Source organism: Sphaerodactylus townsendi, linkage group LG03 (assembly GCF_021028975.2).
Source record: "Sphaerodactylus townsendi isolate TG3544 linkage group LG03, MPM_Stown_v2.3, whole genome shotgun sequence".
NCBI lineage: Eukaryota > Metazoa > Chordata > Lepidosauria > Squamata > Sphaerodactylidae > Sphaerodactylus > Sphaerodactylus townsendi.
This window is the reverse complement of record NC_059427.1, coordinates 14,069,928-14,097,268: the sequence shown is the minus strand read 5'-3', so window position 1 is coordinate 14,097,268 and position 27,341 is coordinate 14,069,928. Positions and strand designations below refer to the sequence as shown.

The following is a 27,341-nucleotide window of genomic DNA, read 5'->3' as shown; positions in this document are numbered from 1 at the left end:
TTGAGTCTCCTGCAGGAGAGAAAGGGGAGATATAAATCCAAACTCTTCTTCTTCTTCTAAATAAATAAGTGTCCATATTTATGCAATTGCCCCAGGGCATTTTAAAATGGCGCAGTCCGGGAAGGGCTGTGCCGTACAATCTTTCCAAATGTGCTGTTCAGCTCTTACTGCTGCAGTCAAAGGGGGAACAGTTTACCTCCACATCCTTATTGCTGCTGGCCAATGCCCCCTGCAAGGCTGCGACTAAGGATTCCTTCTCCTTCAAAGTCAGGAGCAAAGTCTGGTCCCGCTGCTGCCAGGATTCACGGGTGGAGGCACAGAGGGATTCCAGGCGCCAGATCTCCTGATCTTTCTGGTGCAGCACCTCACGCAAGGCCTGGGGGCGGGGCAGGGGTGGGAGAAGAGGAATTATTGCAGCAAGTAGCAAAGCTCACTTCTTACCATTTCAGAGCCACAAACAGGGGCATGCTTAGCAACACCTTTTTCGCGCCCCCCCCCCCCAGGATTACTACCTGCTCTCCCTGCCAAGCAGAGGCGGAGCTACAAAGGGGACGGGGGGTGCACATTGCACCGGGCATGCGCTTGGGGGCAGCAAAAATTTCATTTTTTTGGTATTTTTTAGTGTTTTCAGATTTTGGCCTGCAGGGGGCGCAGTTTTAGGCTACGCTAGTAGCACCAAAATTTCAGGCAGTTTTCGGGGGACTCTCCTGATGATACCACCCAAGTTAGGTGAGGTTTGGTTCTGGGGGTCCAAAGTTATGGACTCTCAAAGGGGGTGCCCCCATCCCCCATTGTTTCCCGTGGGAGCTAATAGTAGATGGGGGCTACACCTTTGAGGATCCATAACTTTGGACCCCCTAAACCAAACTTCACCAAACCTGGCAGGTATCATCAGGATAGTCTCTTAAAGATACCCTGAAATGTTGATGTTGCTAGCCTAAAAACTGTGCTCCCTGCAGGTCAAAAACTGAAAAAACACTAAAAAATACAAAAAACACAAACGAACATGGGGGTGGGGGGCAGCAAAACTCAGATTTTGCACTGGGCTCCATTTTCCCTAGCTACGCCTCTGCTGCCAAGTGTTACATATTTCTTCATCTATTATTATACAGATTTATTCTGAAACAGCTGATCCTGCACTGCTTTTAAAACCGAGAAAATATCAATGAAAAACACGTCTGCCTGCAAAGCATCCCACAGGAATTATTGTCGAGGAGCAGCAGAAAAAGAGTAAAGACATCACACAGTAGTTTGTTGACATATTGAAAAGAAAATGGAGAAGGCGTGTCCATAATGGAAGGATGGAACCAGAGCACAAGCAAGGCCCAGAGCTCAAATTAAGAAGGGACTTCATTTCTCATGATCCCACACAGGGCCAATGTTGTTCTTCACATTAAAACCGTGGTGGCGAACCTTTGGCACTCCAGATGTTATGGACTACAATTCCCATCAGCCCCTGCCAGCATGACCAATTGGCCATGCTGGCAGGGGCTGATGGGAATTGTAGTCCATAACATCTGGAGTGCCAAAGGTTCGCCACCACTGCATTAAAACATGAGGCAAGCAAGTAGACTTAGCAGAGCAATGAGCCTACGTAACTATATGGCTGTAGCTTATGACGGGAGTGACGGTCTCTTGACCTCAGACTTCAAAGAGGAACTTGACCATAGAGTCAGAGAGACAGAGGGGTCAAGGCAGAGGGCATCCTTTATCTACTGCTATGACACTCTCCCAGTGATGGGATCCAAAAATTTTAGTAACAGGTTCCCGTGGTGGGATTCAAACAGTGGCGTAGCGTCAATGGGACGGGGCGGGGCACAACGAGGGCGTGGCCGGGTATTCTGGGGGCGAGGCATTCCTGGGCGCAGCTGTGGCAAGGGCGCAGCTGCTGTGCCAGTCCTTGGGCAGGAAACGAATGCACGCAGGCGCAGGCTGCCACGTACGCCGGTGCACCTCCTGCTAGACTGCTTGAAGTTCTGCGTGCTACTGCTGAGAGGAGGGGCGTAACTAAGGCAAAAATCACGTGGCAAAATCACCAATTAGTAACCCCCTCTCGGCACACCCAAATAATTAGTAACCTACTCTCGGGAACCTGTGAGAACCTGCTGGATCCCACCTCTGCACTCTCCCTTTGATGTGTAGACGGTTACTCCTGGGGAAACTTCCTTCCTTCCTGCTTCTTTTCACACTTCCACTTGCATCCACACATTTCTTTATGTTGCCACCATGAGGGCAAGGTGCAGATCCTGGATCTCCCTCCATTCTAGATATTCTAGATTAGGAAACTACATTCACTCTGCCCTATCTAGAAATAGACTTCCTACAACAAACATGGTAGATTAGTTTGAACAGACAGAAGGCTTTGAGTTGTTTATCCCCGGCACACACTGATTGGTTGGGACTCTGCTGTTTCGCACATGAAAACCTCGTGCACTCTGCTAAATTATTGGATCTGCCATCTAATTGCTGCTTAAGAGGCCAAGATTCTTGAATTCCAACAGCTTCGGGGCGGGAGGGGCGCAAAATGCTCAGATTCTGTTCCAGGCCTTGGCCAAAGTTTCACAAGAGCAGAAAAACTGGCCAGACATGAACCTAAATTACACTTCCTACACTGCACAGTTAAGATAACCTGTCACGCTCAGTGTCCTTTACGCAGGACCCTTCCCACCCTGATCCCAGGATCCGTTCATACGTGCATGGTCTCCTCCCCCGTGCGGAGAGCTGCGCTGAGCCGGGCCAGGTCTGCATCTTTGTCCTTCATCGCCTCTTGAAGGTGCTGCAGCTCCCGCTGCTGGGATTCCAGCGCTAAGAAGTGACTGGAAAGAGTTTTCTGCACAGGATGAGAAGACAGAGCCAGGAGTTGCCGTGTTCCAAGTCGAATCTTCCAGGTCGGCGGCCGGAGGCGTGTCTAGTTGAGGACGGCAGCCAAGGCAAGCACGACAGCTCGCCCCACCCCCAAACTACATGTGGAGTTGAGGGGCAGAGGGCACCTGTTCGATGCTGGGCTCGGCTGGGTCAAGCTTTAAGCTTCCAGCCTCCAGTTTAAAGCTCAACCCGGCCAAGCCCAGCATTGACCTGAGCACTCAGTCTGACCGGCTCTAGGATAAAGCTGGAGTTACTCAGACCGAGTGCTCAGTTCGATGCTTGGCTTGACCTGGTCAGATCCAGCTAAAATTGCAGGCCCTGGGACTGCATAAGAACATAAGAACAAGCCAGCTGGATCAGACCAGAGTCCATCTAGTCCAGCTCTCTGCTACTCGCAGTGACCCACCAGGTGCCTTTGGGAGCTCACACGCAGGAGGTGAAAGCAATGGCCTTCTGTGGCTGTTGTTCCCGAGCACCTGGTCTGCTAAGGCATTTGCAATCTGAGATCAAGGAGGATCAAGATTGGTAGCCATAAATCGACTTCTCCTCCATAAATCTGTCCAAGCCCTTTTTAAAGCTATCCAGGTTAGTGGCCATCACCACCTCCTGTGGCAGCATATTCCAAACACCAATCACACGTTGTGTGAAGAAGTGTTTCCTTTTATTAGTCCTAATTCTTCCCCCCAGCATTTTCAATGAATGCCCCCTGGTTCTAGTATTGTGAGAAAGAGAGAAAAATGTCTCTCTGTCCACATTTTCCACCCCATGCATAATTTTATAGACTTCAATCATATCCCCCCTCAGATGTCTCCTCTCCAAACTAAAGTTTGACCCAGCCAGGCTGAGCTCAGCATTGAACTGAGTCTGACCTGCTCCAGCTTTATACCGGAGGCTCAGCAGTATACAACTGGAGTCGGTCAGACTGAGTGCTCAGTTTACCGCTGGGCTTAGCCTGGCTGGGTAGAGCTTAAAACTGCAGGCTTTTAAAGCTGGACTCAGCCAGGTCAAGCCCGGCATCCACAGGTGCACCCTGCCCCCAAACTCCATATGGGCTCAATGCTCAACTGTCCTCACCCCTGAACTCCATATGGAGTAGAAGAAGAAGAAGAGTTTGGATTTATATCCCTCCTTTCTCTCCTGCAAGGAGACTCAAAGGGGCTTACAATCTCCTTCCCGTTCCCCTCCGCCACAACAAACGCCCTGTGAGGTGGGTGGGGCTGAGAGAGCTCTGAAGGAACTAGCCCAAGGTCACCCAGCTGGCATGTGTTGGAGTGCACAAGCTAATCTGGTCCACCAGATAAGCCTCCACAGCTCACGTGGCAGAGCAGGGAATGAAACCCGGTTCTCCAGATTAGAGTGCACCTGTTCTTAGCCTCTACACCACACTGGCTAGCAGGGGTGAGGAGCCTGGTTAGCAACTAGGCTTGCCTGCCCAAAACTCGAGATGGAGTTTGGGGGCAGGCCAGGGGGCAGTTGTTTCCAGAGGCTGCAGGATGCAGGTCAACACCCCTTGAGTGGTGGTGCCCAGGGCTCGTACCCTGCCTTTCCCCACCCTAGATACACCTCTGCCAGTGACTTCCCTTCGATCATGAAAGTTACCTCTGAAGCCTGGTCTCTCTCCTTGAGGCGCTGGGTCATCTGCTTCACCACAGCCTCCAACATGAAGGGCTGCCCTCCTGGAGAGCCCAGAGACTGCAAGAGGACCAGGCAATCCTGTGGGAGGCAAGAGGCTTCACGTCAGAGAGGCCAGAGCACTTCCTTGCGTTCCCAAGAACGTTTCATATCATCTCTTCCCTTCCAGGGTTGCCATACTGGGTTGGGCCCCCACGTGACCAGGAAGTCCTGATGCCTCATTGTTTTCGCGTGCCTCGACCCCATCCGAGGCACACAAAAAACGACGAGCACCCTTAACCCCACCCTGGACTCCCCCCTCTCTTCAGAAGAGACTGCCAGCTGCCGGCTGAGAACCCAGCCAGCAGGGGGAGTCTGGGGGGGAGGTGGGCACCCTAGATACCATTAGGGAATCCCAGGAGCCCAGGATAGCTCAGGGTTCAGCATTCCCATCAGCCTCTGTCAGCATGGCCAATTGGCCATGCTGGTAGGGGCTGATGGGAATTGTAGTTCCTGAACATCTGGAGAGCCGCAGGTTCCCTACCCCTGCCCTAGACCTTGCCCATGTCCCAGACATGGGCAGGGTTGAGGGCATTGGGGGTGGAGCCTGGGAGCATCAGGGGTGGAGCTAGGGTGGTGGGGGGCGTCCTGGAGACAATTTGTCTCCGGGCGCCATTTGCCCCTGGTACGCTTCTGCTCACTGATACTCTTCGCCCTGTCTCCTGCATCCTATTCCCTTCACCAGAATTAAAAAGAAAGTCTGTGCACCCAGACAACTAGCTGCTTGCTGAGAATGCTCCTCGCTGATTGGCTAACATTCCACAGGTGGGGATATTTATTTTTCCATGTTGGTCCCCCTTCATAAAGTTTCCCGCCTGCAGTCTGAACAGGTCGAGTGCAGGAAAGGCAGTCCCATATAGTGGTTTTTTTGTTCATCTCTTGTTTCATGAGCCAATGCAAATGAGTTGTGACCTTTGACTCTGCTGGTCAGAGCCCCCATGGGGTGTGAGGACAGCAAGGACACTATCTTGCTGCTCTTTCTGAGCAACCTCAGAATTCAGACCGCTGACTTCGGGGGGGAGGGGGGGCGGGCTCCCGCCTTTGTCTTTGTTGGACTGCAACCCTACAGTTTGTACCTTTTTGAACAATTTGCTGTATAGTGTCTAGCCTTTGAGGTTCTCTCCGGATAATAAATATTAACAGTCTGCACCCTGCAACGGCCATTTGGCTCCTCTCTCCCCCTCTCACCTGTAACACCCCTTCCTTGCTTTCTAGGCTCCTTGCCAGCTGTCGGATCACCCGCTCCTGGCTACCCACGGCCATCTTAGGGGGAGTTCCAGCCTCCTACAAAACAGAGACAGAATGACAATGAAATATTCCGTCCTCTCCCATCTTTGGAGTCAAAAGCAGATCTAACGTAAGACTTGGAAGGTTAGAACGGCACATGCCAGTAGGAGACACTGTGTGGCAGCATACTGGATAATGCATCAAACTATGATCTGGGAGACTCTTCGACCATGAAATTCACCTTGGGCCAGACACTTACACTCAGTATAGCCAACATCTCAGTAGTGCTATGAGGAGGAGGAGGAGGTTGGATTTAATCCCCCCTTTCTCTCCTGTAAGGGGACTCAAAGGGGCTTACAATCTCCTTGCCCTTCCCCCCTCATAACAAACACCCTGTGAGGTGGGTGGGGCTGAGAGAGCTCAGAAGAACCGCATTCAGCCTGCCACCCAGCTGGCGTGTGTGGGAGTGCACAGGCTAATCTGAATTCCCCAGATAAGCCTCCACAGCTCAGGCGGCAGAGCAGGGAATCAAACCGGTTCCTCCAGATTAGAATTCACCTGCTCTTAACCACTACGTCACTGATGCTCCTCTTGAGCTAAATGTTTGCCACTGCAAATAATACTGAGGCATGTTCGCTCTAATGAATAGAGTAAGTGGTGCTCCCCAACAGCATTCACCAAATACGGATCAAAAAAAACCATGCCTAAAAGCGTAATAGTGGCTTCAGTATGGTTTACAAATATTTTTTCAGTGTATAAACATACATAAAATGCAATTCGTTATTAATGTGTAATCTTTACCCTGCCATAAATATCTCCAATGGGGGTGGTCCGTAGTCAAACAACCCTCCTTTCATCGTTCTCACAAACAGTTCACCCCTAATAAAGCATTACAAACCTTTACCCGCCGTCTCTTGTCATAGATGTTATACTTCAAACCGGTGACTGAATAATTGTCTTTAAATTCATGAATTATTTTCTTTCAGGTGTAAACACGATCACCATTTTCATGAATGGATGCAATATTGTTATGATTGCATCTCCCTCCGGAGTAATCTCCCCCTCTCTTGACAGAGTTCATGGTCCTGACTTGGAGTTACACAACCACAACTTTCTTTCCAGATCTGCCCTGAAAATGGGATCATTACCACATAAGGAGATCTGAATACATGACAGCGTCACGTGAAGGAAAGCTAGGCTAGCTTTGCCACGAAGAGCAGATGCCATCATTGAGCCAAGAATCACTGGTTAGCTGATAACAGCGTCCATTTCCATTATGAGGAGGCAACTTTTAAGAAAGGAAAATGGCACCAGTGTCGCAGTCCTTTGGCCGACAAAGGAGAAGTGTCGTCTGAGGAGATGAGCTTTTCTCCACAGCAAACAATGCTGCAGGAACTGGTGTTGGGGGCGGCCATGACTGCCCGAATGCATATTTTAGCATCTTCTTGAGCCTCGTAAGACAGTCAGAAAAAGGGCTGTACTTAAGAACATAAGAACAAGCCAGCTGGATCAGACCAAAGTCCATCTAGTCCAGCTCTCTGCTACTCGCAGTGGCCCACCAGGTGCCTTTGGGAGCTCACTTCACCTGGTGAAAACATTCCATGAGGTGTGTCCTCTCTTCTCTGCCCACCTGTACATGACCGGATACAGAGCAAGACCAGACAGAACGGGAGAATTTGCACAGGCGTGGATTGTCCCACTAGAACAGTGGTTCTCAACCTTCCTAATGCCGAGACCCTTTAATACAGCTCCTCATGTTGTGGTGACCTCCAACCCTAACATTTATCCCTTTTACAGATGGAGAACACTGATGCAGAGAGTCTTAGGCGACCCCTGTGAAAGGGTCGTTCGACCCCCAAAGGGGTCCCGACCCCCAGGTTGAGAACCACTGCCCTAGAATGATAAAGAGCTGCCCGTTAGGAAATAGATATGTAATAGATTAATTAATCTCAGAATTAAGTTTAAAGATAGATTGAAAGGGTTAAACACAAATGTACAAAGCACTTAGGAATGTAACAATACTATTGAAGTTGATCAAAGAACTTATCCATTAAGGAAGGATTAATGAATCATCAAAGGAAAATTACTCCTGAAGTACAGCAAGGAAGTCTTTTCATTTTGTTGCATAAAATGAGAGTTCTAATGTTAGATATATGTGTGGTATTGTAACCAAATATGGCATAGGTGTCAAATTCGCGGCCCTCCAGATGTTATGGACTACAGTTCCCATAATCCCCTGCTAGCATCATGCAATAATCCCCTGCCAGCATCATGCACATTTCAATAAATTTTATTTTTTTTAAAAAGAGCTGCCCTGACTAAAATTCCCATTTTGCCACAGCTATTCGGCACTGGCGTCCCAACATCCTTTGCAGCCCAGCCTCACAGGAAATAGCAGAAGGCACCATAGAAAGCAAACCTACCTGGCTCAAGTCCTCTCTTTGGTTCTCCCGAAAGCTTCTCAGCTCCTCCTCAGCTGCCTCCAGGCGGGCCTTCAGGTTCTCAAAAGCCTCTCCGAGGTCTTGGCACAGGACCTGCTGACCTTGGAGCTTCAGGAAGGAAGTGGGTTACAGAATATACTGGATTGGGGAGATAAGGCTTTGGAATTTGTCAGATTATTGTTTGGAGTACACAAAGGCGTAGTGGGGCAAAATGGGTAAAATGGCTGAAGGAGCGGCCGAGGGGGAAAGGTGGAGGGGTGCGGGGGCAATTTTCTGCCCCCACATGACCAAACAGGGGCCTGCCTGGGGCATTTGTTCCCACCCTACCCCGTGGAAGCTACGCCACTGGGAGTGGATTGCCAGGGATCAGGTGTCCACAGATGGTGGCTTTCCCTTCTCACCATGAAACCCAAGGACTCATTTTTCTCTTAGCCATCAGTGGCACAAGAGGTGCCTGGCTTCACCTTCTGGGCTTGTACCACCTTCTGGGCTTGTACCACCTCCACACAAGAACTCCCCACGCCCATTGCCACGACACAGAGCCTCTCGGTTGAGTACGTACGAGAGCACCACCAGCAGGTCAGGGCGGGTGTTGCACCCATTGCGAGTGAACAGTCATCGCCGATGGTTCCCACACAGCACTGTACAAGTTCAGCCTTAAAACTGAACTGGATGGTGCTGGCGTGGGCCCCGGAGTTGGTGGGTGCACCCCTTGCTTGAGGCAACAGAGATGATGTCTAAAGCAGCAATATCAGAGAAAGGAAAGGGAGGACACACAGGCTTAGGGAATATCACTTATGCTAAGGGATTCATCTTGGCTTTCCTCCTTTTCCAAATCTGAATTAAATTGGAACCGGTGTCACAAAAAGTGGCCCTGCTCCTATGTCTAATGCAGAGGATGCAAAAAGCAAGTGAATATACTGTCTTTATTCAGACCAAAGGTCCACACTGAACTCTGCCTTCTTTTGTGCCTCTTACCTTTGACTCTACTGGGATAAAATCATCCTCCATTTCTTCATACACCTCCCGTCCTTGGGGGCTCTCCCTACGAGGGGTGGACCCGTTCCTGTCCTTGGGGGCTCTCCCTACGAGGACTGGGATCTTGCTGCCCTCTGGCACCCTGAGACGCTTTCTCCTAATGTCCTTCAGCACCCTCAGAGCCTCCCAAGCCAAATCCGACTCTGGCAGGGTGTCCAGCGATAACATCGAGCACGATTCTGCATCCCCTAGACTCTGCGACCGAACAGAGGCCCGAGATCCAGCGTAGCGCACGGTGGGCATACTCTGGGACTTGTCTCGGCACAGAGGGTAGCCAGGAGACAAGAAACCGAGCCTTCTAGGTGTCCGGCACACCCACTCATAATCCGAGTCCTCCACTCTGAGCCCGTGGCAGCTGCGGCATCGGCGGTTCCGGCATGGCGTGCTCAGTGGGCTACTGTCAGCTTCACTGGCCCAGCATTCGTATTCAGAGAGGGCCATGTCGTCCTGGAGTAGGCGCTGGTAACGCACATGTGGCAAGTCTGCTATACTCGCCGATATCTCCTGTCCTGTGTAAGACACAGAGTCACTCGCATCCGGGAACCGCTGCGCATGGATATAACGCAGGGAGCGGGCAAGCTGGTCTTTTTCAGAGAGCAAGCGCTGCAGGCGGTCAATGGACAGGGCTTGCACCCGGGTAATGACGGTGTCAAAGCGGTATATCCGACTCAATGCCTGCGCACATTTTCCACACAAGAACTCCCCACGCCCATCGCCACGACACGGAGCCTCTCGGCTGAGTACGTACGAAAGCACCACCAGCAGGTCAGGGCGGGTGTTGCGGCCACTGCGACTGAACAACCATCGCCGATGGTTCCCACGCAGCACTGTCCCGCAAAGGCGGCAGAAATTATTGGGGCTATCCATGAATCAAGGGGGTGGGAAAAGAAGGAAATCCTGACTTCTCGGTCCTCCTCAGATTTTCTGATTCCTCACGTAGTTCTAAGCAGTTATAAGTTCCAGCAAAATCTAGAATTTTTACAGACCGACACATCCAAGAGCCCGCTCACTCGCAGTTCATGTTTCTGGATTTGAGTTACTAGTTTGTCAAACCTTGTATTTTTTTCACAGTCTAGAATTTGAAGATTAGCGTCCCGATTACAGGATCCACATCATTTGTCTGATTGATTGCGTCTAGCAATCAATCTAAATTCTATTTCTACTTGAATTTGACCTCTAAATTGTCTCCTCATTGAATCCAGAAACTATACTGTTCTCTGGATGCCCCTCAGTCAGCTTTTAGCATAGGGAAATTCTTGGTTCTTTCTAATACCAGATTCTAGATACTCAAGGATACAAACTGAGGACAACTATCTAATCTTAGGAAGATTAGACCTGAGCAACATCTACAGTCAACATGTAAATAATTAGTTTAGAGCTTATTTTTTCAGTTCCTGCATGCCCACAGTGGATTGGTTACAGTCTGATTTTTTGCCGTCTCCAGGTGTTCTTTTGTGATCACTACACGAATCTCAAAAATATCTGTTCTGTGATTATTAACCACACCAGAATCAGACTCAACATCTATTTAAATTAGTCATGGCTGCTAAATGATGAACCCTGTTCCAGATTACTATTTAGACACCTGCCCTCCGCTGCGATACATGCCACTAATCAAGAATATATCCAAGAAATCTGTTAAGTGGCATTTCAAGGAAACTGAAACCTAAATTTCTTTCACCTAGTTTCTCCCTTTTCTGGTAGAGTCTTACTCTTGCAAAACAAGAAATTATATGGGTTGTGGAGTAGGTGTATTGGAATGTAGATTATTTTCTATAAATAGTGCCCAGTGCGAATCTTTCACATCGTTAAAAATGGTCAGTGCTGATCAACTGAAAATTTAGTTGGTTTCTCCAGATCCCATCTTTTGGATGACTGCCTGAAAAAGAACAGGGAAAAAAACTGTTTCAGAGAAAGGAAGTTAACAGGAATCCTTCCACCCCAATACATACCATGCCTGGTTACATCCTAGAGTTGATGAGCCCAAATGCACGCGATCTGGTTTGTGTGTGTGTTTTTACATGTTCCCCGAAGCTACACGGCAGCTGCAGCGACCTGCTTCTTTTAAAAAATGAAGAGAACTCAAATAGGCTCAAGACAGTCTTGCGGGGCGGGGAGGCTTCTTGCTTTCCCCACAAGCAGTTTTCTCACACAAAACCCATGCTGGGTGGGAGGTACCAACTCTGGATCAGGAAACACCTGGTGGAACCTGGTGGAACCTGGGTACCAACTCTGGATTAGGAAACACCTGGTGGAACCTGGGAAGGACATGGTTTAGTGAAGGGAAGATTCTGCTGGATTTCTTAGTGGCTTTCAATCCCACAGACCATGGTATGTTGCCTGTATCTTTCACATACACGCTACAGGGGTCAGTGCTATCAGTCACAGACCAGGAAAGGGATTTGGGCATCTTAGTTGATAGTTCCATGGGAATGTCAACTCAGTGCATGGCAGCTGTGAAAAAGGCAAACTCTGTGCTGGGGATCATTAGGAAAGGAGTTGATCATAAAACTGCAAAGATTGTCATGCCCTTATATAAAGCAGTGGTGCGACCGCAGTTGGAGTACTGTGTTCAGTTCTGGTCACCACATCTCAAAAAGGATATTGAAGAGATAGAAAAAGTGCAGAGAAGGGCAACGAGGATGATTGAGGGACTTGGAGCACCTTCCTTATGAGGAGAGGCTGCAGCGTTTGGGACTCTTTAGTTTGGAGAGGAGACGTCTGAGGGGGGATATGACTGAAGTCTAAAATTATGCATGGGTTAGAAAATGTTGACAGAGAGAAATTTTTCTCTCTTTCTCACAATACTAGAACTAGGGGGCATTCATTGAAAATGCTGGGGGGGAGAATTAGGACTAATAAAAGGAAACACTTCTTCACGCAACGTGTGATTGGTGTTTGGAATATGCTGCCACAGGAGGTGGTGATGGCCACTAACCTGGATAGCTTTAAAAGGGGCTTGGACAGATTTATGGAGAAGTCGATCTCTGACCACCAATTTTGATCCTCTTTGATCTGAGATTGCAAATGCCTTAGCAGACCAGGTGCTCGGGAGCAACAGCCGCAGAAGGCCATTGCTTTCACATCCTGCATGTGAACTCCCAAAGGCACCTGGTGGGTCACTGCGAGTAGCAGAGAGCTGGACTAGATGGACTCTGGTCTGATCCAGCTGGCTTGTTCTTATGTTCTTATGCTGGACCGACTCTGGGGAATGGGGATGGGGGGTCCTGTGCTACAGAGGTTCTTCTCCTAGCTCCGAGGTCGGTTCCAGAAGATGGGATTGGGAGGCAGGTGCTCACACTCCTGGGAGCTCCCTTGTGGATTTCCCCAGGGCTAGGGCTGGTCTCCGATGCTGTTTAGCATCTATATCAGGGGTCTGCAACCTGCGGCTCTCCAAATGTTCGTGGACTACAATTCCCATCAGACCCTGTCAGCATGGCCAATTGGCTGATGGGATTTGTAGTCCATGAACATCTGGAGAGCCTCAGGTTGCAGACCCCTGATCTATATGAAGCCGCTGGGAGAGATCATCCGGAGATTTGGAGTTGTGTGTCACCAATATGTAGACAACACTCAGCAATAGGTCTCCATTTCACTGGAGTCCAGAGAGGTGCTCCATGTTGCTGGACCATTGCCTGGAAGCAGTTATGAGCGGGAACAGGACCAATAAATTGAAGCTGAATACAGACAAGACGGAGGTTCTCTGTGTTCCAGGTTCCCAAGTCCATGAGATCGAGGGGAATCTAGTTTTGAATGGGGTTGTATTGCCCTAGAAAGACTGGGCGCAAGACCTGAGGGTGCTCCTGAATTCATCACTGTTCCTTGAAGCTCAGGTGACAGCGTGGTGGCCAGGAGGACCTTCCAGCAACTCCAGTTGGTATGCCAGCTCCACTCATTTTTGGACAAAGGGGACCTGGTCACAGTGTTCCAGACTTTGGTAACCTCTCAATTGGATTACTATAAGGAGCTCTATGTGGGGGTGCCCTTGAACACGATCTGGAGGCTGGAGCTGGTGCAGCATGCTGCAGTTAGGCGACTTGCTGGTACATCTGGCTGGAGGCGCATCACGCCGGTCCTCAAGGAACTACACTGGCTCCCAGTTCACTTCCAGGACCAATTCAAGGTGTTGACGTTAATATATGAAGCTCTAAATGGCTTGGGCCCTGCCTACCTAAAGGAATGCCGACGTCCATATGTACCTGCCCAAATGTACCTGCGTTGGCACTGAGGTCACAGGGGGATCCTCTCCTTGTGGTACCTGCCCCTGCTGAGATACGGGGACATGTGGGAGGGCTTTCTCTGCCATTCCCCCCGGACTTTGGAGCAATCTCTTCTTGGAGGTCCGCCAGGCACCTATCCTTTATGGGTTTAACCACCTGGTAAAGACTTTGCTCTTCACCCAGGCATTTGGTTAGTCTCTCTGGATGCCCCCTCTATGACGCCACTGGTTGGGGGGTGGGGGTGTAGGGCTTGGATTTTAACTTTTGTATGTTGTGGTGCAAAAAAAAAATACCAATCTCTCCTGAGTGCTGCACAAAGCTCCTGTTCCCCTCTATACTTTGGGATCACACCCCCAAAATCTAGCCCTGCTGTATATTTAGAACAGCTTGTTAATTATAAGTGCAGATGGGTCATGACCAGAGCAAGGTGCAACTCATTCCCCTCTGTCTATCTTCAAGGTCGTTTCCTTAACATCCCACAAAGTGAGCGTTGTTGTCGGTACTGTCCCAACGCTATGGACTCAGTCCCTCATATCCTGCTTTACTGTTCGAGGTATAATGATATTAGAACCGATCTGGGAGCTTTACTACCTCTAGAATTTATGTTTCTCTCAGACAAACTAAAAATGTCTAAGCTATTGAACAGCCCTAATGTAGAAATTTCTGAAGCAGTCGCTACATTTTTAATCCATGTTCTACATGATATATAACAATGATCCTGTTTTTGTACTTGGAATGCATGGTACTTCTGGTTTATGCCTAATAAAGGTTTTTGGATTGGATTGGATTGGATGTTGTGGTGTTTTAATGCGCTGCCTAGAGATCTGGTTATAGGCAGGATACTCATTTAGACAATAATTTAAAAAAACAAACATGTAGATTGGTTCTATGACACCTCATTTTGGAGAGCCGCTGGAGTACAGTGGCTAAAAGTGAGATCCATAAAGATCCTTGTTCGGATCTCACCTCAGCCTTTGGCTCTCTGGGCAGACTTCAACAAGACACGGTTTTCTTTCAGCATTAGCATTCCTTTCCTCCCCTCTGCAATTTAATTGTACAGGTTCACTGTCAGAACTTTTGAATCACCGTTACGTAAACGCTGCAGAAACTAAACCGGACTATGATTCTTGAGATATCCTATAACAAAGCGTGCTGGCGCAGTTGGGACTAGTTGACCTCACAGCTATTTTGTGAGGATGAAATAAAGGAGGGAAGACTATGCTATGTTGAGGACTCTGAAAGAAGGGCAATAGAATCTTGTAGTTTAAAAGTAGTTAGAATCCTGTAGTTTAAAACTCTTGCTAGACCTAGGTTGATCACTGCGGCTGCAGCATAGCTTCACCTATAGCTTCAAACTATGGCCCTCCAGATGTCCATGGACTACAATTCCCATCAGCCCCTGCCAACATGGCCAAGTGGTAGGGCTCATGAGAATTGTAGTCTATGAACATCTGGAGGGCCATAGTTTGAAGACCCCTGCCCTATAGTTTCACAGGGCAGCGGTGCTGGTGTGCAAAGAAAGAGCTAAATCAAAGTTAAGTTGCACCTTAGAAACTAACTAGGTTTTTTTTTGGAGTGTGAGCTTTTGACTCTCAAAAGCTAATACCCCCCCCCCAAATCTTGTTGGTCTCTAAGGTGCGACTGGATTTGAATCCAGCTGTTCCCCTGTATAGCATACGTTTATGTCCCTCAGAGCATAACCTAATCTAGAAAACTTTTATTCTACCCTACCACCTTCATGCAGTATTCATGGACTTCCTCACTATGTAAGACAGCTTAGGCTGAGAGAAACATAAGAACGAGCCTGCTGGATCAGACCAGAGTCCATCTAGTCCAGCTCTCTGCTACTCGCAGTGGCCCACCAGGTGCCTTTGGGAGCTCACGTGCAGGAGGTGAAAGCAATGGCCTTCTGCGGCTGCTGCTCCTGAGCACCTGGACTGTTAAGGCATTTGCAATCTCAGTTCAAGGAGGATCAAGATTGGTAGCCATAGATTGACTTCTCCTCCATAAATCTATCCAAGCCCCTTTTAAAGCTATCCAGGTTAGTGGCCATCACCACCTCCTGTGGCAGCATATTCCAAACACCAATCACACGTCGTGTGAAGAAGTGTTTCCTTTTATTTTTTTATTTTTTAAAAAAATGACTGGCTTAAGGTCACCCAACAAGCTTCCGTAGCAGTACGAGGATCTAGAACTTTTCTTCCTTGGGTTCTAGTCTTAGGATTCTAACCACTGCTCTGCAGGGGCTTTAAATTCAAACACTGCCTTGAGTTTTGTCTGTAACTCATAGAAGAACACCAACCACCAAAACATACTGCAGTGGAGATACCTGCAGGGCAAGAAATACATTTTTCAAAAACGAAAACGCCCTAGTAGTACAAATACGAACAGAAGGAGACTCCGGCAGACTCTAACTTTGGGGAAAATTCCAGCTTGCCTCCACCCAAGAGAGCATGTTTTACAGGTTTAACCTGCAAGGGTGCAGAGAGTCTCAGCGCCTTCACCCTCTTCAAAAAGCACGTTTCCAATCCAAGTGCTGGTTTCTTTTTCAAATACGTCAGTCCTGCAACCTCGCTGAAGCCAAGCAGCGTTGGGTCAAGTTTGTGCCATATGAATGAGAGACCTCCAGGCACACTTTTTTTGAACTCCATAAAAACAAGGAGATAGAAATTAAATAAAATTAGATCCTCTGTGGGGGAAGCTTTCTTCTCTGGCTGTGACCACTTCCTCTACTGAAGTGCTCTAGTACAGGGTAGGGCGGGATAAGAGAGTTTAGAGTTTGGATTTATATCTCCCCTTTCTCTCCTGCAGGAGACTCAAAGGGGCTCACAATCTCCTTGCCCTTCCCCCCTCACAACAAACATCCTGTGAGGTAGGTGGGGCTGAGAGAGGTCAGAAGAACTGTGACTAGCCCAAGGCCACCCAGCTGGCATGTGTTGGAGTGCACAGGCTAATCTGAACTCCCCAGATAAGCCTCCATAGCTCAAGTGGCAGAGCTGGGAATCAAACCCGGTTCCTCCAGATTAGATACACGAGCTCTTAACCTCCTACGCCACTGCTGCTCCAAACAGAGACATAACACTGATCAACTTGCTAAAAGATGGTTTGGGGAGAGGAGCAATTTGAGCAGGGAAAAGCATGAAAGCGTCACATTATTTGACCCGTTTTTATTCTGCCCTTTCTTCAAGAACTTAGAGCAGCATACACGATTCTACACTCCTCCATTTATATACTCACAAAAGCCCTGTGAGGTAGGTTAGGCTGAGAAAGAGAATGTATATAACAAGCCCAAGGTCACCCAATGAACCCAGATTTCCTCACTTTGACATGTCAACTGCTGTATCACACTGGCTCTTACACCGTGTCCCATCACTGTTTGTTTTTCATTGCAAATACATTGTTTGGAAACCACAGCCAATTACAGTTTCCTACCACGTATATGCAGAACTAAGATTACACAGGCGGAAAGTTGCCACATCAGTCCAAAACAAAACCCACGAATACCAAAAAGTGTGCACGCTTTTCAGCTCTCCAGAAGTCTTCATTAGACTGGATACTGAAAAACAGAGATGGCGGAGATGTTTCAGACCTTAATAAGAATCCATATAGTGTTGCAATTTAACATATGTGACCAAAGTACTGTTGTGTGTAACAATGCATATTACTTTGATGCTTTTCCCTACATAGAAATGCATGACAGATAAAGTATCCAGGAAGAAACTCCCTCCTCTCCCAAGCGCAACAGATGGGCTGGCAGCTATAAACCTATCCAGAGGGCAGCAGGTGGCCAGGAGCAAGGCAGGCAAGAAAGCCCAAATTCCCTTCAAGGATTTGGATGAAGAAGTTCAAAAGAGAACTCTGGGACAAAAGGCGCAGATGGCCACTGCTTACTGGGGAGGCGCGAAGGAGACACAAACACACCGAAGCCTTCCGCATGGGCACGGACTGAGTGCTCATCTCCAGAAGTGCCCAACTGAGCTCTTTAATTTGCAAACACCAAAAGAAGATGAACCAGTTTCCAGGGCAGCTTGGAAGTCTGACATGTTCTTTGTGAGCAGCAGTGGCGTAGGAGCAGCAGTGGCGTAGGAGGTTAAGAGCTCGTGTATCTAATCTGGAGGAACCGGGTTTGATTCCCAGCTCTGCCACCTGAGCTGTGGAGGCTTCTCTGGGGAATTCAGATTAGCCTGTGCACTCCCACACACGCCAGCTGGGTGACCTTGGGCTAGTCACAGCTTCTCGGAGCTCTCTCAGCCCCACCTACCTCACAGGGTGTTTGTTGTGAGGGGGGAAGGGCAAGGAGATTGTAAGCCCCTTTGAGTCTCCTGCAGGAGAGAAAGGGGGGATATAAATCCAAACTCTTCTTCTTCTTCCTCTTCTTCTTTGTAGCAGAAGCTCTGAACACCCCAATGCACCTGAACAGAGGAACTTGAGAAAGTGCAGGTGAAACCCATGAACATTTATACCAGTATCAACTTCTTAGTCTTTCCAAATTCCACAGGATTCTGTGAATTTTTCCTAGACTAGTCTGGATTTGGGGGGGGGGGATTCATTCACAAAACTCACCCAGACCCACAGCAACAAAAAAGCCCAGACTTTCAAGTCCTCCCCACCCCCTCCTTAGAACTCGGTTAGCTGCATATTTCTCATCCTTGGACCCCCCCCCCTTTTTCTATTTTCTCCAGAGCCGTTTGCTCATTTATTACTAGCCCTTGAACAACCACTATCCCAGCATATTTAGAATTGGCTTACCTTTCCAAATACCCCCCTTGGGAGGGGGTGAGAGAATCCATCTCTCTTAAAAATAATAACAACCAACAAATGCTCTCTCTTACCTGTTGCCTCTCCACTACTCCACCCAGAGCAAAGTGTAGAGTGCACCTGGCAGGATACCTGAGCCCGCAGCTCCGCCTCCTGGGGAGGGCCCCCCAGATGGTAATCCGGCTTGCCTTTGCCTGTCCGAAACAGCCTGTTCCCTTGCACATGCCCCCTGGCTCCTCCTCCTTTGCTCTAGCCCAGCACGGGGCCGAAGGTTACCGCCTTTCTGTGTCCTTGACAGGCAGAAATCCAACAGGTCAGTCTCCCCTCTTCAAGTTCCAGGTGTAAAGAGCCGCACCGGATGAGCAGGGTCAGGGTGCAAGGCACTCACTAAAAGGAGGGGAGGCGGGGATCGACACACCCAACCTGATCAGCACGTTTCCTTTTCTTCCTGGTTCTCACCCCCCCCCCCCTGGCTCATGTCAGAGGGACCCCGGAGTCCTGCTAGATCCCCCCCCCCCTCACCTGTTGCATTCACCCCCTCTTAAACCCGCTTCCCTCCGGGTTCCTAGCTGCCCTGCTCTTCACAAAAACAAAGAAACCGGACCAAAAAGAGAGAGGGGGATTAAAACGCCCAGGTTCCAACTGGAGGAGTCTATCCCAGCTAAAAACAACCACCCCCATTTATTTTGTCAGCTTACCGATCTGATGGTTTAAGAAAAAAGAAACTCCAGCACACAGCCCCCCCTCGCCCCCACCCCGGTGCCTTCATCCCAGCCAGTTTTCCCTTTAAAGGGCATCCCCCCCTTCCCCAGTCCTAATTGCCTCGCGAAGCGGTTTGCAGGCAACAAGCCACTTAAACGGGACATGTGATGCATCGCAGTAAAAGGATTTGCACAAACTAATCCCCACGTCGCCTAACCTCCCCCCGACCCCGGGCTGCCTGTCTGTCCTGCCGACAGGGCTGTTTTGGCTGATCCCTCCAACGCACGAGGCCGGCGGCGAGGGGAGGGATTAGGACCCCTCCTGGGTTGTTTTGGGGCAGCACCCAAAACTTTTGCATCTAAAAAAATCCGGGTTGCAGAGCGGGCGGTCGATCGTGCCGTTTCCAGACCCGGCCACTAGAGGGCGGAGTGACGCAGGATCTGCGCTTGCCCAGGAAGTAGCCACTGACCCGGGGCAAAGATTGCCCAAGGCGTGGCCCTGCAGGCTGGTTGTGCCACGTCGCCCGCTTCCTGGCCTCTTGTTGATTTTAGCTTCAGCCACGTAAACCTTTTGCTGCTGAATCCTCACACCCGAACTTTCCTCCAGCAGGCACTTGCATCTGCTCTGAGGACGGAGCAGGGCTGCAAAGGGAAAGTTGGGTCAAGTTTGGTCTGGGGATCTGGCCGTTTCAATTGGTTGCAAGCCACGTTTGGCCTCCAGGCAACCCAGGAATCTTGCCCCCCTCCCTTCTTTTTCTTTACCCTGCTGTTTAAGGAGCAGGTGTGATTTCTGTTCTTGTTCTCATTCAACCCCCCTCTCCTTTTCACAGGTGGCTTATTTTTTATGGAATGGGGACAGGCAAAACGCCCATTGGGTTTTGGGTTTTTTAAAAAAAGCACCAGCAGGGAGAGAGCTCAGGCAAATTTGTCCTGCGCAAAAACAACTCATTGTACAGGTATTGGTGTAGGCGCAGAAGGCATAAGAGGAATATTCTCAGATTTTCTTTTGCCCCCCATTACTTTCTTTCTGTAATGGGGAGTTGGCAACCATGATGCAGCTGAACAAAGAAAAATGCAAGCTTGAAAATCTATCCTTTTTCTGTTACTAGGCAAGCTTGATAGCCCAGCAGAATGCCCCTTGTTCAGAGTTATACAGAATGTGCAAATTCAACTGTTTTTAAGCTATTACTGCCCCCAGACAGACACGTTGAATTTGCCCTTCTGCTAGTATCAGAAGAGAGCAACATGAAAATGTTTAGCTCTTTGTCTAAGGAGAAGGGCAACAAAGAGACTATATAAAATTAGAAAGAAACAAGGTTCTAGTTCATTCCTAAGGCCAAAAGAACCAGGTGCTGACACCCTTCCAATAAAGGGTCTTGGACAACTCCAAAACGTTTTGGGAGAAAAGGAAAGTACCCCACCTTTCTAACATATGCGATTGATTGATGATGGTGAACTTTGGGGTGTATTCTTTTACTGCTATTCTGATGTAACTTATAAAAAAGTAAGAACACACTGTCATTTCACGTGGTTCCCCTGATGCTGTTTGCCCGTCTGTTGGCGTGAATAAAATATTTATCAGATTTTATTCCTTTGTCGGCTTAAGCTTTTTGGCTTAAATATTTTGAACCCGTTACCCTGTTGTAACATCGGGGGGGGGGGGGTCCTCCTGGCCCCTGGGTGCAGCTCCGACCCTGCCCTCTACTTGCTTCCCTCTCCCTCCTTTAAAAAGTGTCACCCTAAAAAGTTTGAGAGTAGTGGCACCTTCAAGACCAGCCAAGTGTTCTTGGTATAAGCTTTCAGGTGCATTCACACTTATTCAGTCACCCGGAGTCCACTGTGACTTGACAGTGCTTTCTACTATCCATCCCAGCTGCTATTGTCCACTATTGGTTCATTTAATTAATTAATATTAACGGTTCTTTCCCCCACCCTGGATGCTCCCAACAGGTATATACACCCCACTTGCTTTCCTACTATCAGATCCTCTGAAGATGCCAGCCACAGATGCAGGCGAAACGTCAGGAGAGAATGCTGCTAGAACACGGCCATACAGCCCAGAAACCACACGGCACCCCAGTGATTCCGGCCATGAAAGCCTTCGACAATGCATTAACGGTTCAATTAATTAAAGCATTTATACTCCACCTTTCCACAGAGAATAAGAGTTCTGGATTCACCCATCCAGCGAGGCTCACGGCAGAACGGGGATTTGAACCTGGAATTCCCCGATTCTAGTCTTGTCTTCTAAACATGGCGCCTCTCTGATGGTCTCTAATCTGCTGGAATTACCACTGCTAATTATACTTGGTCATAGTATTTTCAAGGATTCAGTGCTTATATCTCAGTAATCCATAGTAGACAGTTATAAAGTTGATCCAGCCATTAAAGTGTATAATGGAAACGCAGAAGTTAAAAGTGTGTGACTCGTCCATAGTAAACTGATTCATCTATATGTGCTCATAGGATTATCTACACCACATTCACAGCATCTCCCAAGAGACCCAGGTTTGAATCCCCAATCTGCCCTGGAAGCTTGCTGGGTGAATTTGGACCAGTCCCGCACTAGGGATGCCAGACTACAAATAGGATCTGAGGATCCCCTTGACCCAAGGATTAGCTCCAGATTTTGAAGATCTGGTTCCCTGGAGAAATTGGAAGCTTTGGAGATGGACTCTGTTGCATTATACCCCACTGAGGTCCCTGTCTGTCCTGCTCAGGGTCCTCACAAAGTGGGTGTTACGAGGATATAGTAGAAATGAGTAGGGTTTAAGTCACTATCATAGTGACACTTTCCCCACGGACAGAGTTGATCTGGTTTCTACCTAGGTTCGCCTCCGTGAATCCCCACTGCTACCGAGCTCAACATTGTTTTGTCTCAGCGCCTCCCTCGCCTTCAATAACTGGCGAGCATCCTTAAACAAGGGTTATGAACTGGCTACCTTTTCTGCCAGAACATAGGTCAATACCGCTTCAGGCTGGGAAGCATCGAAATCCATTACCTCATCCATTCAACTAATCACTGAAGCTGTTGCTTTGTATGGCATCGCGCAGAAACGGAAGGTAAGTGGTGGGCAGAAAGCGCACGCGTAACTGTAAACTGTAAAAAACTTGGTAAAAGAAAAAGCGGCTCCCGCTCTTCACAGAGCACAAGCTGGCTCAATCTCACACAATTGAGGAGCGAAACAGGCACCAAGATGATCCCTCCCACTTAGCGTGGTTCCAGGGGGCCAACTCAGTTGCTGTGGGGACAGCCTGGAATCGCCCTCCACTGAAGGGAACCGAGTCTACCTTAGCTCCCTTCTGTAGTGGGGAAAGCCCACTATCATAGTGACACTATACTAAGAAGAGAAACAGGTTATCTAACCCACTCAGTAGGAGAAGAAGAGTTTGGATTTATATCCCACTTTTCTCAACCATAAGGAGACTCTAAGGGGCTCACAATCTCCTTCCCTTCCTCTCCCCACAACATTCTCCATGTGATATATGAGTTTAAATTGCTTACACTTGCCCCCAGCTAAGATTGGGAAAAAGAACTTGAAATGAGAGGAAATCATTGGAAAGGTGACTGGAAAGACATCTCTAGTGTCTCCTGTTCCCAAATTGTAAGTAAGTGGATGTTGGACAATTGGAGGGAAACTTTGAGGTAAAATTGGAGGTAAATTCTGAGGTAAAATTGGTGATGGCTCAACACCACCACCTAGTGGCTAGGAGAAGCCACTGATGACTCTTGTATTGTTTGTACTGGAGGTAATTCCTGCTAGGCAGCCATGCTAGACTGTAGCAAAATCCCAGTGGCACCTTAAAAGACTATCACCCCTTATTCTGAAATAATCTTTTATGAGTCAGAGTTCACTTAATTAAATAGTAGCAATATTAGTACCATATGGAAAAATAACTGCAAACCAAAACTCTTTGCAAAACCAATTTAAAATTAAAATAAAACCAGAAAAGGTTGCGCAGAGTTCCCAAAAATTCTTTATCACACAGGAGGTTTAGGGGTGATGGTTAAAAAGAATGTTTCAAAGCATGGTGGAATCCCCCCACTCCAAAGCGGCAGTTCATAATCATTTATACCCCAATTTCCACCTCTGGGGGCTCAAAGTGTGCAGCATTCTCCTCTCCATTTTATCCTCACGACAATTCTGTGAGTTAGGCTTGGCTGACACTGTGTGAGTGGGCCAAGGTCACCCAGCACTTTCCAGGGCATATTGGGGGTTGAAATCTGGGCCTCCCACTCTAATTCAATGCTTTATATCCCCTACAGAAGAACCAATGTGTTGTTGTGGTTAAGACCTGGTGGACTCTAATCTGGAGAACTGTGTTTGATTTCCCACTCCTCCACATTAGTGATGGACTCTTATCAGGTGTGTTAGGCAAAGGTCAAAAGCCCTGCCCTCAAGGCAATAGCTGGTTATGAATAACCATCCCAAAGCTTCTTCAGTGTTCAGAAATTTATTGTTTTCTTTCAATTCCTGGGCAAGAGAAGAGGAGACTCTCCTTTGTCAAGCAAGGGACAGAGAGCCGAGGTTCGAGGGCTGCCGTCCTGCGTAACATAATTCTATAGCTGTAAGCAAAAACATTACCCTCAGCTTGTACTTTGCTCATTGGCTTGAGTCAAGAAGACGTACTGACCTGGTCATTTCATCCCCACTTCTTATACACCTTGCCCGCTCCCATTTTTAGTGAAACTTAGGCCCCTTCCGCACACGCAAAATAATGCGTTTTCAAACCACTTTCACAACTGTTTGTAAGTGGATTTTGCCATTCCGCACAGCTTCAAAGAGCACTGAAAGCAGTTTGAAAGTGCATTATTCTGCATGTACGGAATGAGCCTTGGCCCCTTCCGCTGCGCATGAAATGTCGTTTCAAACCACTTCACAACTGTTTGTAAGTGGTTTTGCCATTCAGCTTCAAGAGCACTGGCTTATTTGAAAGTGCATTGTTCCTGCATGCCAATTAGGCCCAGAGTCAAAAACACCTTTCGTGAAAGGTTTCTATAACAACTACTGGTTTCTATACCAACTAAGATTTTACTTCATCTTTATATGTATTGGTGAGCTTCTGCTAACTTCTTATCTCTACTGAGGGCCCCCGTTTTCCCAAATCAAAGCTCAGTGTCAGGCTGCTCTATGAGTTTCGTTTCTTCCAACGAAAGTAAGTTTTTGAAGTGCTTGGTGCCCTGTGAATTACACTCATATAACTTATATGATTAAATACAATGGCTTAAAACATTACAAGCTTAGCATATTCATATCAGGTGAACCAGATTTGCTTCCGCACTCCTACATTCCTGCTGGGTGACTTTGGGTCAGTCATAGCCTTCTCTGAACCCTCTCAGCCCCACCTACCTTACAAGGTGTGTGTTGTAGGGAGAGGAAGGGAAAGGAGTTTGGAAACCCCTTTGATTCTCCTTACAGGAGAGAAAGGGGAGTACAGATCCAAACTCTTCTTTTACACCATGCTGGGAGACTGAGGCCCCTTCCGCACAAGCAAAATAATGCGTTTTCAAACTGTTTGCAAGTGGATTTTGCCATTCCGCACAGCTTCAAAGAGAACTGAAAGCAGTTTGAAAGTGCATTATTCTGCATGTGCGGAAGGAGCCAAAGACATGGACCAGATTTAGTGGATGATGTGATGTGGCGGGGTACAAAACAAACGTCAAGATGCATCAAAGGCTACTGGGACAGAGAATATAAATATAGCTGTTCTCCTGTGGAGAAGATAAACCTAGCAGCTGCTCTGATGTTTTCCTCGTGCTGAAATGAACACAGACCTAACAAGGCAGAATGTAAGAGGGGAAAAATGCGGTAATCTTTATAACAGAACACAATGGTTCTGTTGATTTCTTATCATCAAAGATTAATCTCCAGGGTTTTTTTTTAAATGTAAGGATCACCATGGTTTTTCTCCTGCCCTCTGCCGGACATCGGATTGCTGTACATTCAAATTAGCAACGAATTGGGAAAAATCTCTGCTCGTTTTTATATTCTCATACGTTGTTTCTCTGTCCCAGTAACCTTTGGTGCACCTTGAATACTGGTTGGACACACCAAATCAACCAATCCAATTAAATCTACAATACAATCTACATTCCAATTTAAGCTCCTACAAACAACAAAATTGGAACTTTGCCACCATGCTGTGTGACATCTGTTTCTCTGTCACGTGCCCCCCCCCCCCCCTTTGCATGCTGAATATCTAGCCTGATGAAGAGTTCTGGGTAACTCAAAAGCTTGCACTCAGTTTGAGATATGATATCAACAACTTTCTTTTCAAAACCCAAATCGCTGTGTTTGGCTGCATCCCTGCTACAGCAGACCATGCATGGTCACTCCAAGACAGAGGGCTTTAAAAACATTTTAAAGTTCACAAAGTATGCCTCTCAAAAAGAAAAATTGTTTCACCGCTTTGCACACATGTTGGATTTTGCAATGTGGTGTTATAGAGCTCCTATTTTTATTCTTCTGTGGTGCAGTGGGCTGATATAAGAAGCAGGACTTTCTCAGTTACGGCACCCCTTGTGTTGAATACCATTTTCCTGGTACCAACTGCAGAGTCTATGTACCAGTTGAAACAACACACCCTCCAGTTATAGCAAAAGACCATAGAAATTCTCCTTTCAAATTTCAGCTCGACCACAACTTCTCCAGATGGCATTCAGCTAGTTATTGTATACTATGAGGCTTTATTATGTTTCTTAGTCCTCCGTGTGCAAGACAGACCTACTAATTCTGACCCCGCAGGGTTGTTGTAGGGGTTACTTATTGATTCATGTGATGTGTTCGGAATACTCAAGAACTGCTATAGAAGCAATAACGATGAATGCTGACTTCAAATCTATGGAAATGAGCAATGTACAGAATGAAAAGGAGAGGCGGTATTTAAACGAGCTCCTCTCTTCAAGCACACACACAAACAAAAACCACACATACGCCTTTTGGGAATGGATTGCTTTTATTCTCATAAATACAGAAAGAGTTCAGGTGGCAGGGGTGATAGCCACGGTTAAACGACGGACCTTTCTAGCCTTTTGCTATGAAATAAGTCTCTGACTGTAACCCATTTTGCAATATTGTGCCTGCCTGAACTGAATGCAGAATTGACGGAAAGATGGTTTTGGAGGAATACTCGGAAAACCCTCTACAACAAGGCCGTCCTTGTGAAGGAGAACAAACTAGATGTATGTAGAGTTTAAAACCATAAATACATAAAACAGTATCTGTTTTGGTAGCCAAGTAGGAGCAAAGGCAGACACAGCCTACAAACAGAGCTAAGTTATATGGGGAGCCCTGCTTTCCAGCTCAACCTACATGGTGAGAACCAACCAAATGGGCAGCTGGCTTGGTCAACCAGTCAGACTCCTGCTCTCTCTGGCTTCAGGTGGGCTTTTAAAAAATTTTTAAAAGCACCGTGTGAATATTCAAGCATTTATCCATTTATCTCCTATTGCTTCTCCCCATTAAAAAGAAAAAGCAAAGACCTGTAAAACATACCACTGTCTTTCAGAACTGGGGAAGGTTTTTTTTTTAAATCATGTCTTAAGACAGTGGTTCTCAACCTTCCTAATGCCACGACTCTTTAATACAGTTCCTCATGTTGTGGTGACCCCCAACCCTAACATTTATCCATTTTACAGATGGAGAACACTGATGCAGAGAGTCTTAGGTGACCCTGTGAAAGGGTCGTTCGACCCCCAAAGAGGTCGCGACCCACAGGTTGAGAACCACTGTCATAGGAGCTAGACAATCAGGGCTGTACACAGCTAGCTTCTGATTACCAACCCCCCTCCCCAAGAGCACATCCTTGAAGAGGAAAGGTACGCCAGGACAGACCGCAGCAAGGGCATTTCCTAAACAGCCCGGCTGCTCCAAAATATTGCATTCATCTTCCCTTCAAGTGTGCATATCCTTGCAAATTTTGGCTACATTGACGCAAACTGGGGGAAAAACAGGTTAGCGCACTCACATGAACAATATAAGACACCGAGCCTCTGCTTATTATAAATAGGAAGGAAACATCTGCACTCACATACATGTTTAAGGGGATTTCAACACACGCTATTCGCAGTTATGTGCTTTCAGAACTTTTAGGCTGTGGAAAAGGACGTTCTCAGGGGAAGCTCCCCCGTTTCACAAATCGGTCACGTTCCCATTTATTCTGCAATACCAGCACCACCCATTCTTGTTCAGTATGTGACACAAACAGCGTAATAGCTACTACATTTTTGTGCTTCCGTAAAGGCAGCCTTTTACCTGATTGCAAAAAGCAACATACCAAGCCAGCTTAAGTTGAAGAAAAGTCCCCAAAAAAGTACATCTAGACAAGCGTTAGGGCAGTGGTGGCGAACCTTTGGCACTCCAGATGTTATGGACTACAATTCCCATCAGCCCCTGCCAGCATGGCCAATTGGCCATGCT

General features: G+C 47.7%; 1 protein-coding gene and 1 long non-coding RNA gene across 7 annotated transcripts in view; one reads left to right on the top strand and one right to left on the bottom strand.

Annotated features, from left to right (window-relative positions):
• LOC125428634 (myosin-11-like) overlaps positions 1 to 18,996 on the bottom strand; it is a 31,914-nt gene extending 12,918 nt beyond the window's left edge. Inside the window, exons 1-7 of one of the 6 annotated variants that reach the window (XM_048489084.1) lie at positions 18,919 to 18,996; positions 9,183 to 11,121; positions 8,187 to 8,312; positions 5,725 to 5,820; positions 4,465 to 4,578; positions 2,693 to 2,830; positions 197 to 376 (exon numbers count right to left, since the gene is read on the bottom strand). In XM_048489084.1, the coding sequence (XP_048345041.1) occupies positions 197 to 376; positions 2,693 to 2,830; positions 4,465 to 4,578; positions 5,725 to 5,820; positions 8,187 to 8,312; positions 9,183 to 10,109 (1,581 nt within the window). In that variant the 5' untranslated portion in view covers positions 10,110 to 11,121; positions 18,919 to 18,996. The other 5 variants (XM_048489081.1, XM_048489082.1, XM_048489086.1 and 2 more) reach the window with 5 other exon arrangements.
• LOC125428940 lies at positions 18,417 to 21,332 on the top strand. Its single transcript, XR_007243909.1, has 2 exons — positions 18,417 to 18,533; positions 20,872 to 21,332. It is a non-coding gene; the product is annotated as an uncharacterized LOC125428940 (long non-coding RNA).
• Positions 21,333 to 27,341: the final 6,009 nt, after the last annotated feature.